The sequence below is a fragment of the Carettochelys insculpta genome, chromosome 15 (assembly GCF_033958435.1).
Source record: "Carettochelys insculpta isolate YL-2023 chromosome 15, ASM3395843v1, whole genome shotgun sequence".
In the NCBI taxonomy this organism is placed as follows: Eukaryota; Metazoa; Chordata; order Testudines; family Carettochelyidae; genus Carettochelys; species Carettochelys insculpta.
In genome coordinates this window covers 29,127,239-29,140,636 of record NC_134151.1, presented here as the reverse complement: position 1 = coordinate 29,140,636, position 13,398 = coordinate 29,127,239, and the positions used below count along the sequence as shown (strand labels likewise).

General features: G+C 46.5%; 1 protein-coding gene across 4 annotated transcripts in view; it reads left to right on the top strand.

Moving 5' to 3' along the window:
- KLHL3 (kelch like family member 3) overlaps positions 1-13,398 on the top strand; it is a 207,913-nt gene that overhangs the window by 102,990 nt on the left and 91,525 nt on the right. For 3 of the 4 annotated variants that reach the window (XR_012647666.1, XM_075010019.1, XM_075010018.1), the window contains exon 3: positions 2,203-2,309. Coding sequence is in view for 2 of the 4 variants with exons in the window: in XM_075010019.1 (XP_074866120.1) it covers positions 2,203-2,309 (107 nt within the window). In the remaining 2 variants the exon portion in view is untranslated. Of the gene's footprint in view, positions 1-2,202; positions 2,310-2,599; positions 2,620-13,398 lie in introns of those variants that run through there. The other variant, XM_075010020.1, reaches the window with a different exon arrangement.

Genomic DNA, 13,398 nt, shown 5'->3' with positions numbered 1-13,398 from the left:
GCCCCACTGCCAGTGTGTTTGGGCTCACCCAAAGCAGGGGAGGAGCATAATACAGAAACATGTGAAGTATCCTTCCTGGCTTGCAATTTTGTGAAACAGAATGCGTTTTCAGTCTTCCTGTAGATGCAGGACACCTGCTTGCAGGTGCTTGTGCAGCTGAGCACAAGAGGGCCTCAGTTATGGTGGACATCCAATATTGTATTCCTTTAATCGGCATGCACTGGGGACCCCAACAATGCTGCTCTCTTGGTTTCTGCCTTTTGCTAGCTCCTGTATGCCACTCAGTTGACTGTATAAGATTAGAACTGCCCTTAAGCAGCTGCTTTTCAGACTACATCTTTGCACTGCTTTCTCTCAGCTCCTGTTGTTGTTCTGGAGTGTGTAATTCTGAGGTTTGAATGGTGGATTGCTTTGAACCAGCACTCAGTAATACTGGCAGACAGCCTGTGATACTGGTTACCTTGAATAGCAGTGACTTAATTCCCATTTGTCTGGTAATCCCTTGTTGAAAGCCTAGATTTAAACTCTTGGGGGAAGGGAGCGGTAATGAGACCTTTAACCTATTTGCTACAGGATTCATCTTCCAAATGTAAATTGAAAATCATTTGCTTGAAATATGCTTTTCAGGTGCTAGTATTCCAGAGGGGGACTAAATTTAATTCCTTTCTGGTAGAGGAAATGAATGGTCTCCAAAGCCTGCCTTGTATTTGCTCACATAAGAGCTTCCTTTACCACCAGCATCCCTTCAGAGCTGGTATGAATATGGAACACACAATTTTAGTTTGTTGTCTTCCCTAAATGTTTCCAACTGTAATCTTCAGCGTTTTGGGAGTCTGCAGGGGACTGATCCAATCATTAGAAGGCTACCTGCTGTGTGTTTGATATGGGGTTTTCTATAGAAAGAGTGCAGTAAGCCATATGGAAGACAGAAGGGGATGTACCAGTGACAGTTGAATAGACTCTGATCTTTTTCCTTAGTGTATCAACTTCAGTGAACACTCTTATTCTGCGTTTAGATGCTCAAAAAGGAATCACAAAGTTTTTTTTGGTAATAGTGAGCATTTACAGTGGGTTGCATCTCAATCACTCTACCAACCTCAGTTCACAAATCCTAAAAGGAGAACGCTGTGAGGAAGGTAAATACGGCTACGGATTTCTGCAAAACTTGCCCAAGGCCACATAACAAGTGTCAAAACTGAGGCTAGAATGTAGATGATGTTGGGCTCCCAACCCTGTGCTGACATGCATTAAACTAATTTAGCAAGGTGAATAGCAGACTCCTATGAATAAGTGCACTTTGTGGTGATGCTTGTGAGGAACCCTTTCTGTCTATTTAGATTCGAACAACAGGGTATGTTCTTCATGTGCGGTTGCCACAGATGTTTTCTCTCCACCAGGCCTGTTGTGTGTAAAGAAGGATCTCCCTTTTTATCTCACCACCTTCCCAAGGCTGTAGAGAGATTTAACAGTGCTGCACCTTGGGGCAGATGTGGGTGTTTGCTCAAGCTACAGGTGGAACCTCTCTAATCCAGCATCCGAACAGTGCTAAGTGAGAAAATTTGCCAGATTGAGAGAGGTCGGTATTGTCTAGCAATATTACCAACACTTCCACTGTTTCCTGGGCCCTTAGAAAACATTGAGGGATAAATTACAGCTAAATAACAACATACAATGCTGAGAGCCTGGACTAGTGGCTGGAAACAAACTTTGTGGGAGCACAGGAGACGTGTTCAGACTCATGGTAAGTGGCTGTCTGGATAACTGAAATCGTGCTGCATTATGGACGTTGCTGGGTGAGAGCTCTAGATTAGAGAGGTCGTTTTTGTCCCTTTCCCAGGCCATTCTATGGTGGGAGTTAGAGGCAACCTGAACTATGGGGTTCAGGACCTTGTGGCCAGTCTTCCAAATCCTACCTTTTCTGGAACAGAATGCGTACAGTTGCACTCCAGGCAGTAATCTCTGCAGATTTGTGTAGGAGCAGGAAATACTCCATAAGCAAACGTTGATGGGGGCTGGATGTCTCCATGTGCTTCAGCCTTCTACAGCTGGACTCCATTGACGTTTCGATCTTGCTAGATGATTCACGTAACATGTTTGTGGTGTAGGAACGCTGCTCGTTTTTTGTTTCCGAGTGTATTTATGGAGGACTTTTTGCATGGCCAGATGTTCTGAAACTATGTTGTCTTCTTTGGTGTTTTCCAGCAAACGGCTCCTCTGTGATGTGGTGATTGTTGCTGAAGCTGTTGAGATGGAAGCCCATCGTGTTGTTCTTGCAGCCTGCAGCCCCTATTTTTGTGCAATGTTTACAGGTACTTTTCTGCCTCCCAGCAAAGTCCAGCAGTTGAGGCGTGCCCTGGAGATTCTAAGATACACAGTCATGTCTCTCCATGGTGTGTGCTCAGGGCTTTATGAGAAGAAATGTAGCGAAGTCCAAACACATTCATCTGTGTAATGAGCTATGAACACATCTCATGGCTAAATCCCCTTTAGACAGGGGTTTGTGTCTTGTGCAGGTTTGAGGACACTGACAGCATCTGACAAAAGTTGGAAGCCACCATGTGTGTCTCTTGGGTGGGAGATCTCTGGAGTTGAGCCAACATGTGGGACACAAATGGAACTGTAAGTGGGTGGCCAGCCAGCCAGCTTTTGAAGTGAGATGCTTGACTTTTCTAGTCCAGAATTTGGGGTGTTAAAGTATGGTATATTTATTTAGCTCAGGCACTTACACTGTGCTGTAAATTTGCATGGTACTTCACATGTGCATCCTACCCACAGAAGTCCCTGTCTCAGAGCTCTCAGTCCAGAGGCTTTGTTTCATAAACACTTAAACACTGGAGATGGAGATGTTTTGAAGTGTTTGGCCCTGGTTTAATTCTGCTCTTGTTGAAGCAAGTGGTAGGAATCTCATTAGCTCCAGTGTCAGTAATGAGAGCAAGGTTGTGGAAGCTGTCCATGATTAATGTTACTCATGTTAGCCAAATTATCTGCACACTTCACCATTGGCAAGGTTAGGTCTCATGTTGTGGTGAAAATGTCAAGGGGAGGAAGAGGAGTTCTCTGAAGATGGGCGGAATATTTCCGCAGTGTCTACATCAGCTGAGACACACCTGCATTGCACTTTCTCCTTCTAAACGTCTTGGCCATGCATATTGAATTTCCATTGGTAAGCCTTTGCTCCCTCCTGACAAATCATCTCTGTGCCTCCAGCAGATCAGATATACCCCAGACAGTTCTGTCTCTTCAAATAACTGCAGTCGATTGTCGCCCCACTCCCCCAGCTCTACCTCTTCTCAGAGCTGTGTGGTTGCTGGCCTTTCTGTTGTATCCTTGAGTGCATAGGAGATCTTTGATTTCCCTCTCTACCTGGACCATGTGCCAGGAGGCCACATTGCTCCATCCCTTCCTTAAAAAGAACCAACAAGGGCAAATACTTGGTAGTAAAACACATTGGATTTGAAGGTCCCATGAATGACATAAGAACATAAGAACATAAGAACATAAGAACATAAGAACATAAGCATGACTCTTGTTGTGGCTTCACTTCAACCCAATGCATTGTCATTTGGGGAACGTTCGATGGTACTACTTGATCTGTGGTCACCAAAGTGTTGGAGCAGGCGTTCTTTATCTCTGCATCAGTGATGGATGACCTGAATGGGCTGCATGAGTGGCCCTCCTCCATCCCAGTGGGCTGCATGTAACCAGGATGGCCTCCTGGGATAGGATAACTTTTCTAACGACACTTGCATACTTAGAATTTGTGGGTGGAACCAACTGAACTGTAGCAGCACTTTAGACGCAGAGGGAGCACGTGACTCTCACCATGGGACTCTCACCTCACTTTGTGCCCTTGTTTACATGCATATCACTATTGTAGTATTGGTGGGGGAAAAATATGCAGAGGGAAAACATCAGAATCTGGCAATACAGCATGTTGGCAACTGTAAACAAAATGTCTAGTGGGCCTCATGTAGAACCTGGATGGGCTGCATGTGGCCCAGCACCGCTCCAGATGGATGCCCCCTTCCTTTAAAAGGCTTAGACTGGGCCTGTTTGTTTGGCTTTGTCAGGCATGGCTCAGCTCTTTTTATTCAGGCTGATCGTTTGCAAAATGTGTTTTCTTTCTTGCCCCTTAAAGGGTATAGCAGAGCCAGGCAAACTTTGTGCTATAAAGAATCTGGTTGCGATGGAAGGGGGAAGTGGGAGATGCAGCTATGAAGCCATGTGATGCATTTGTATTGCGTGTGTCAATGGCTTTTGGGATGTGGGGGTGTGAGAAGCAGCAGGTGCATTCACTTAAAGAAAAGTTGAAGTTGTTGGATTTACAGCTGGATAAGCACAGCTGCGTTGGCAGGTATGTGATGTAGACCAGGATGTTTTTATTTTGTAAAGCTGAGAAATACAAGCTTGTAAGATTCTTTCCACATTTTTAGAGACTTTCAGTGGTATCCTGGGATTGGATGTTAGTGGTAATGATAACGCCTCCATCACGAACAAGGTAGGAAAGAGTGCACCGACCTCAGAGGTTTGCACTGAGAGCTGCCTGAGTGCGTTGGGAAACATTTGTGGTAGTTATGGCAGAACTGTGGAGAAACATCTAGTGACCTTAGAGGTCATATCTGCCTAAAAACAGCACCATGATTAAATGGCATTAATAAGGCTTCGGTGCTGTTCCTATACAGGAATTCAGGAGGGCCCAGTAAGGCTCAGACCACAAAGTTAAACAGTAACAATCTAACCACAATCGTGACTTTTTTGTAAACTAACTTTGGATATGTAGTTATACCTATTACTCTTTGCTCCTGCCCAGGTTGTAAAACAAGCTGAGCACTTGGTCACTGTCAGGCCTGTCTTTGATTCGGTTTAGGGCTGGCCAGTCCCATATTTAAATTGTTCAGCGTTTCCCTGTTGCAAGGTCAGTTATGTCTCTATACCTCAGTGTTGCTCCACTTTGCAGAGAGTGACCCTTGACGACAAGAAGGGTTGTTTTCTTTGGGATGCTGCTCAGAGAAGCATCTTGACAGCATTGGGGAAACCGAACTGCAATATATAGCCCTAAGACTGGCACAGCACAAGCAGGGCCTTGGTGGTGGGGACAAGGGGGCAGCTGCCTTGGGGCCCAGCGATTTTAAAAGGGTCTGGGGCTCCAGGCCCTTTAAATCACTGTTGGAGCCTCATGATCTGGGTGGTGCTGAGGTAGGCACAGCGCAGTCTAGCTGCCCAAAGCCCCACCCCTTCTGCCTGAGGCCCAGCCCATTGCCCAGGGCCCAGATTGTTCCCTCTGTTTTTCATCCATGTGCAAAATAAATTTGTGCACCACCAGTAGGAAGGAAGAAATATATGGAGAATACACATCTCACAGAACTAGAAGGGACCTCAGGAGGTCATCGAGTCCTGTCCTCCTGCCCTCTTGGCAGGACCAAGCACCATCCCTTTTTTTAAAAATCTATTTGCCCCAGATCCTTAAATGGCCCCTCAAGGATTGATTTCACAACCCTGGGTTTAGCAAGCCAATGCTTAAACCCTAGCTCTGGATGCCCTGCTAATCCACTGGGCAGCATTTGAATCTCTCCTGTGCAGCTGCACAAGTGCACAACTTACAGGGAGCACCGGTCACCAGCCCTGACCATGAGCAGCAGACTTAGCCATCTGCTTGCAAAAGCCTTTAGTATGTGTTACGTATGGCTTGGCAGGGACCACTTCCGGGGCAGGGGAGTTCACTCCAGCGTAAAAATCCCTATGGCATGCTCACAAGGAAGGCGCTGATTGAGAGAGGAGGTGGAAAAGATGACCCGGGACAAGCAGGAACCAAGCAGACCAAAAACTTGTTCCCTGCATGTATTCTCCCATTGCTGTTCATCAGCTCTGAGTTACCTCAGCTCTGTGCTGAATTTGAACCAATGACCTTGAGCTGAAGGACTTCTTATGCCAGTGCCTTTAGCCAGCTGATCTCATCTAGTTAGGTATTAGTTAAAATCAACCCCTTGAAGCTCTGGAATAAGCAGACTCATCTACTGAAGTTCATGAGGCTTACGCTTCTGAACTCTAGAGCTGATTTTGGAGCAGCATTCCTAAACAGATGGCTTTCCCTTAAAAAGCTCTTCCCCTGGAGTTTTGATGGTTGGGTTTTGTTCTGCAAGAACGGCAATAAAACCAAACCAGCATGCTCTGGTAAAGACAGCAGAGACTGCAGCGAGGTGTCTGGAGTGTTTCGGACCATGACTATGGACTAATTATGTCTTCGCCTTTTGGAAGCACAGAAGCAGTCGGCACCAGTCCAGACTGTCTCTTCCGATCATCGGCATTGCTTCAGGATCGGTTGTCCTCGGTGGTGTGTGAAAAGGCTGCTGAAGTGTTATCTGACGCGCTTGCGCATTCTCTTCACAGGCTAGTTTGAAGAGGTCTTTGGTTTAAAACAACAATGAAAAGGCTCTAGAGTTGTGAGCCAGACGGTATCCATGTGGAGAATGAGAAATAAGGCTCAGGGTGCCCTGCAGTGCTCTGTAAATAAAGCACTATCAAAAAATGTGAGGGAACTGAGTAGTCCCCTGAGTTCATGCAAGCTAGAAAGGGCAGAGACACTGCAGGAAGTAGAAGAGACCAGGTGTATTGAGGGGCTTACGTACAAAGCGCTTGCAGGTGGAAGAACCAGTGGTTCCACAGTCTAATCAGTAGCGGGGGTAGCATGATGCAGTGGGTAGAGCACAGGACTGGGAGTCAGGAACATAACCCCAAGCTCCTGCTTTTACACTGACCTGTTGCGTCACCATAGGCAAGTCACATCCTCTCTCTTCCCTGTCCCATCCTTTGTCTTGACGAGCTTTTTTGGAGTGGGTATTGGCTAGTGTGCCCAGTGCCTGTCCCAGTGGGGTAATGCTATCAGTTGGAGCTGTCGTTAGGTATAGTTGTAATACAAATAAACAGTGCTTTGAATTAAGATGCGAAGGAAGTGAGGCTTGAATGTGGTTTGTCCGGGACCTTTTAGATTTTTTGGAAAGGATATATGGGATGAGCTGAATTAGTTCACTCGGTGATGCCGTAGGAGATGCTATATTTGTAGTGAGTCATGCATGCTGGAGCTTGGATGGAAGCATTTATCACCCGCTCCTATTATCCTGCTAACATCCACCTCCTTCCCTTTCATCTCATAGTGTTGTGTTCAGAGGCTTCCTAGCTGCAGAATTAGAGGCACATGAAAAGCACTACTTCTGACCAGCAGAACAGGTTGGAGTGACCTGCTGGAGTGTGGAGGGGTAGATCGTATCACTGCAGCTCTGCTTGCCCAGGTTTATGGAGCTGAACATAACGATCAAGGGCTCTAACAGAATGCAAATGGCAGATAGTGGAGCTGCATGACATTTTGCAGCTTGTGGGTGGGCGTGTGAGCCCACGCAGGATTTATTTTTTGTTGGCTGAGTCGTATGAGTGTCACAAAGGGAGATGATGTTATCAGATCCGTGTCTCTGAGCTATTTGTGTATTGATTGCCACATAAAAAGCATAAGTGCCTCTAATTCTGTCCTCTGCCCCTCTTGTCTCAATACGCATATTGGTGTCTGTGCTGAGTCTCTTGCTTACTCTGAGACACAGGTAAAGGGTTATTAGCCTCGTACCTGGGAGGCCTTGTATGGGCCAATTTGTAATTTTCTTTTTTCAGGAACCCTTCTTCATCTGGGGAGTTTTTTAGGTGACATTTGTTGCACAAAAAGGGATCAGGTTAAAAATTCCATCTGCCTTGAGTACCTCTCTCTCAGTGGTTACTTGATGAGTGGGATGAATAGGCCCTCCTATTTGTGTATCCGTTGAGGGCTGATCAGCCTGATTCTGGAGCCGTTGTTATCACAGAAGGGGCAGGTGTTGGTAGCTCTTGGAGGAGTGTGGGGCAGCTTTTGCCACTCTTCTTGTCTGCCTCTCCTCAACTGCACTGCAGCTGGACCTCTCAAATTGCGCCATCCCCTCACGGACTGCCGCTGTCTACTGTGGACGGGTCCTGGGCAAGGTTCGCCAAAGTGCTGACGCTGATGGTGCACTTTTTCATTTATGCCTTCAGTATGTCCCTGTATCGCTTCTTTTGGCCCCCCAGTGCTTCGTCTTTCCTTGTACTTGGAAAACAAAATCTGTTTTGAGAGGCACTGATCAGACATCCGAACCATGTGAGCAGTCCAGCAAACTTGCTTGTGAACGATAATGACTTCAATGCTGGCCATGTTGGACTCTTCCAGGTTGTTAGTGGTCATGTCCCTATCTTGCCAAGAGGTATTTAGGATTCTCCAGAGGCAGCATTGATATTGTTCACATGCCTCCAAAGGATGGTTGTACGTTGCCAAGGTTTCACACGAGTACAGTAGGATTGGAACAACCACTGCACAGTATACAAGGTGCTTTGTCTTGGCAAAATGTCCTGGTTTTTCAAAGACGCTTTGTCTCAGGAGGGCAAAAGCAGAGCTTGCACAGCTCAGAGGATGCTGGGTTTCAACATCAGTGTTGACTTTAGTGGAAAGATGCCTTCCAAGGTATGGGAAATGCTCCATATTTTTCCAGCAACTTTCCATTGACTTCCATCAGGACTTGATTTAACCTCTCAGATATTGGTCTCTTGCTTGCAAGGATGTCCCAGATTCTTATATATGAAGTTTATTATTGCCTTCTTTAAACTCATTCAGTTTACAAAACAAAAAAAGCAATGAAGTAGCACTTTTTAAAGACTAACAAAATAATTTATTAGGTGGTGATCTTTCATGGGACAGGCTCACTTCTTCAAATTGGAAATTCCCAGAATGAAATGGGTCTATCCCACGAAAGCATTTAGTAAATTGTTTTGTTAGTCTTTAAAGTGCTAGTTGCCTGCTTTTTATGTTTTGTGCAGACACAGACTAACATGACTACCTCTCTGTGACTATTCCTTCAGTTTACTGCAATCACTGTGTCCATATAGGTTTCATTCCCGATTTTATTGGTTTTACTTAGTGACACATCCTGCTTATCATATGCGTAGTGTTGTTTGTGTCACTTGTCTGAATAAAGCCAGATTAGTGTCGTCTGTAGAGTCAGGACTTTGTTGAAACTTGATTTCTCTTCTGTGCTGTCTGATTCCGTGCCGTGTTCACAGTAGGTGGAATGCTGGCATGTGAAGCATAACTTAAGCATTTCCTTTATGTAGATACAGACTGTACCTGTCTTTCAGAGGTTGCGTGGAGAATTATTCCTCTTAATCCCACAGCAACACAGAGTTGCTGAGTTTCTCAATTGTTCATATCCTGATGCAAGATGTAACATTTCTTCAATTTCTCCATTGTCTAACTTATTTTTTTCTTCTATTGTTTTACTTCTGGAGTTTGTTTTTCTTCTCCGGCTATGTCTGCACTATATCATAAAGTTGATTTTAAGGCACTTAGCTAAATTTTATGACATGATTGTCTTCACTGCAAATACCATTAGGTCGATTTTTAAGGGGAGCTAAGGTCAACTTTGTTGCCCTGCCCATCTGATGCAGTGTAACACCAAGTTTGAGTTTAAAAGGTTGAATTAATGCTCGTTTGGAAACAGTGTTACTTGAAATCAATTTTATTGGCCTCCAGAGGTATCCCACAGTGCGCCACAGATGTCCATTCTGGCTGCTTTCACCTCCACTGCTCTCCAGGTGCACAGGATGAAGATAGCAGGAAGTCCGGGATTTTGAGTTCAATTTCTTTCTGACCAGTGGGGTGGCACACCTGAGGAGCCATTGTATCTAGCCATCATGAGTTCTCAGGGTTCTAGTTCTGATCTGAGTTCTCAGGATCTCAGAAGAGACCCAGTGTGCAACCATGCAAAGATCCTGGAGCTCATTTCTGTGTGGAGGGATGAATCCGTGCTGAGCAGACTGTGAACCAGCAAAAGAAATGTGGACATTTATGAGACGGTTTCCCAGGGCATGATGAAGAAAGGGTACGCCAGGAACGCTAAGCAGTGCCAGGTCAAAATCAAGGAGCTCAGGCAGAATTATGAGAGGGTGAGAGAAGCCCACGGGCGATCTGGGACATCTCCCAAAACATGCCACTGTTACGAGCAGCTTGACACCATTCTTGGGAGGGACCCAACCATGGTCCCTGAGGGTAGCATGGACTCCTCAGGAGACCAACATCAGGTCTCAGGTGAAATCGAGAGGGTGAGGAGGTGGCAGAGGCCAATGAAGGGGAGGATGCTGCCACTCATCAGATGCCTGTGGAAGCTGATCCCAACAGCCTGGAGCTCTTCATTACCCTGCAGCCAGTCCTCGCATTGACAGCTAATGCTCCAGGGTCCAGCAATGCTGGAGGGCGCTCTTCTGGTGGTGTATTTTTTAAACTGCTACCAGCAATTTGCAGCTGGGTTGGAGTATAGATTTACTTTTGTTGAGCATATTTTTTAAACTGTTACAAGCAGGTTGTGGATCAGGAACAATGAATCTATGTCTCATAGAACAGCTTGTTAATATTTCTGGGGATGGAGCACTTATCCTTTCTGGAGGTCTCCATAAAGGTCTCATCCAGGTAGTCTTTTATTTTTCGCACAAAGTTTTTGGGGAGGCCTGATTTATTGTGGCTTCCATGATAGCACACCTTGCTGTGCGAGGCAATCAGTAAGTAATCTGGCTTCATGGCACCCCACAGCATTCTGGCAAATCTTCCAGCCCTGTGGTCACACAGTATGAGCATATTTTCTTTTCGCTCTGTTATTCTTAGGAGGCTGAGTTTCTTTTGGCAACTAAGCAGCAGCATGGGAAGTTTCACTAAAGTTTGTCCTCTTACCAGTATCGCACTGCTCCCTGGCCATTTACATTTTCCATGACTGCCCTGCACACCACGTGGCTGGCAGGTTCCCTCTCCCCCCCCGCCACTTGGCTGGCAGCCTCTCCTGACCTTGTGTCCCCCTCGCAAGCACAGAGCTGCGAAGGATTTATGAGGAGCTGCTGGCAGCATTTTTTCCTGCTTTTTACATTTTACAGGGCTGACATCCCCCTCCCAGCTCACCATGTGACTGGTGGGCTCAACCTCTCCCACCTGCAGGGCTGTGTGGACCCTGCTCCTGGCCACTGGCACGTCCAGCACAGGCTTTCCCTGCTTTAAATACCCTTTTCCCTGCGCAGGATTTATGAGGAGCTGCTGAGGAAGTTTTGTTCTGTGCTTTACATTTTACAAGGCTTTGTTTCAAACCTCCCCCCACACCCCCCTGCCACCCTTAAGCTGCCAGGATCTTACCATGTCCGCAATGAAGTGGTCTAGGTAACCAGTGGCTTTTGTTCGGCAGCTGTTGAATCATTGTCATCCTTAAGAAGCCAAAAGTGGCCTTAAAAAACAAAAGTTGCAGTGGTTGTCGGAGACCCATTCGTTGTATGGGTCAGCGCATTGTCACTTTTAAAAAAATTTATATAAATTTTGACCTTGATTATCTTCAACAGGCAGTATAAGCAAGGGAGACAAGGTTGCTGTGATGTGCCGCAGATCTAAACAGGGCCTCATCACGCAGCACTTGAAAAGGTAGACAGCAAGCAACCTAAAGGCACTGCTGACAAAGCGGAACCCACCATGGTGACAAAGCATACGCCAGTGCAGGAAGAACCAGGACTTAGTAGAGCTACTGACGACTGTCAAGGGGCAAACCGATGTTGTGCAGTTTATGCTGGAACTGCAGAGGATACCCACCACAGGACTTGCAGTTGTGTTCACCCTTTTGCCCTGCCTCCCCTCAATATTGCCCACTACCACTTCCCCGCACCCCCCCCCCCCCCGTGTCAAGGGCCCCGAGTGCGAGGTTGGAGGGCAAAGATAGTTTTGCAGTCCACCCTCAGAATCTTTCCACGCTACAAAAGTGTCACATTCCACCACACATGATGCTAGGATTCCCTTCTATTTCCTACTCCTTAAACCTCAAACCTGCCCAAATAAAAAGGTTTTGTGAAAACCACAGTAGTGTTTATTGGTTCACATGGGATGGGGTGCAGTTGGAGGTGCTTTCATGAAGATCAAACACCCATCATTGTGAAGGGTGGGGGAGGTGTCACAGTTGTTATGTTTAGCAGATTCATCTGGCTGTCTGCTCATTCATAAAGCTATTGTTCAAAGCTTCCCTGATTGCTGTTGCTTCTGCACATGCATTGCATAAGCACTGCTCAGGGCATCTGCCTCTGCAGCCCAGGCTGGTATGAGATTTTTCCTTTTTGATTCACGAATATTATGGAGAATACAGCACACCGCCACCTTGGTGGAGGGGTGGGGGAGTGTTGGCTTGGCAAAGGTCCAAATGAGTCAGTCACCTGAAGCTGTCTTTTAAACGGCCAAAAGCCCATTCCTCCGCCATTCTGCACTTGCTCAGCCTGGAGCTGAAGAGCTCTTTGCTGCAGTCCAGGGTGTCTCTGTATGGCTTTATGAGCCTATGGAGCAGAGGGTAAGCAGGGTCACCCAGGATCGCTATGGGCATTTCCATATTGTCAGTCTTGATTTTTCTGGTCTGGGAAGAAAGTCCCATCCTGGAGCTTTCTGTACAGACGTGAATGTCTAAAGATGCACACATTGTGCACCTTTCCCAGCCATCCCATGTAGATAACAGTGAAACAGCCTTTGAGATCCACCAATGCCTACAACACCATGGAGAAATACCCTTTGTGGTTTATGTACTCTGGGGCCAGGATGGGGATGTGTGTTCCATCTGTTGCTCCACTGGAGTTAGGAAACCCCATGGCAGCAACACGATCCACTATGTTCTTAACATTTTCCAGCACGTGGTCTTCTGCATGAGATGAGCACAGATCACCTTCATTACCTGAATCACTGCAGCCCTCACTGTAGATCTGCCCACCCCAAATTGATTTCCCACTGACCCATTGCTTTTGGGCGTTGCACACCTCCATGGAACAATTCCCACTTGCTTGTGAACTGTCAAAACAGGTCTCATTCTGGTATCGCTGAACTTCGGGGCGGGTGGGGGATCGGCAAATCACATGGTTCCATGAAAGTGGCCTTGCATGTGCAGAAGTTCTGCAACCACTGCTGGTTATCCCAGACCTCCAAAACGATGCAGTCCCACCAGTGTGTGCTTTTTTCATGTTGCCAGAACTGGCGCTCTAATGCAAGCAATGCATCCAGGGCAGCCAACAGCTCTGCATTCCTGTTCTCCAGTTCTTCAATATCATCATTCGCATCAGTCACATACTCCCACTGGCTTTGTTTAATAAAATACTGCATGACACTTTGGGAAGTGGTCATAACACATTGTGCAACGGCTCTAAGCTGCTCAGTATGCATGCCAGCACCTTGCAGCCAGGGGCAGGCTGTGGGAGAATGGTGTGAAATTTGTTGGGCCGTTTTCCAACGGCAGGAGCATTGCACTCTGGGATAAAATCAGACACCCATAAGCACTTGTGGCACATTTTTTCTCATAA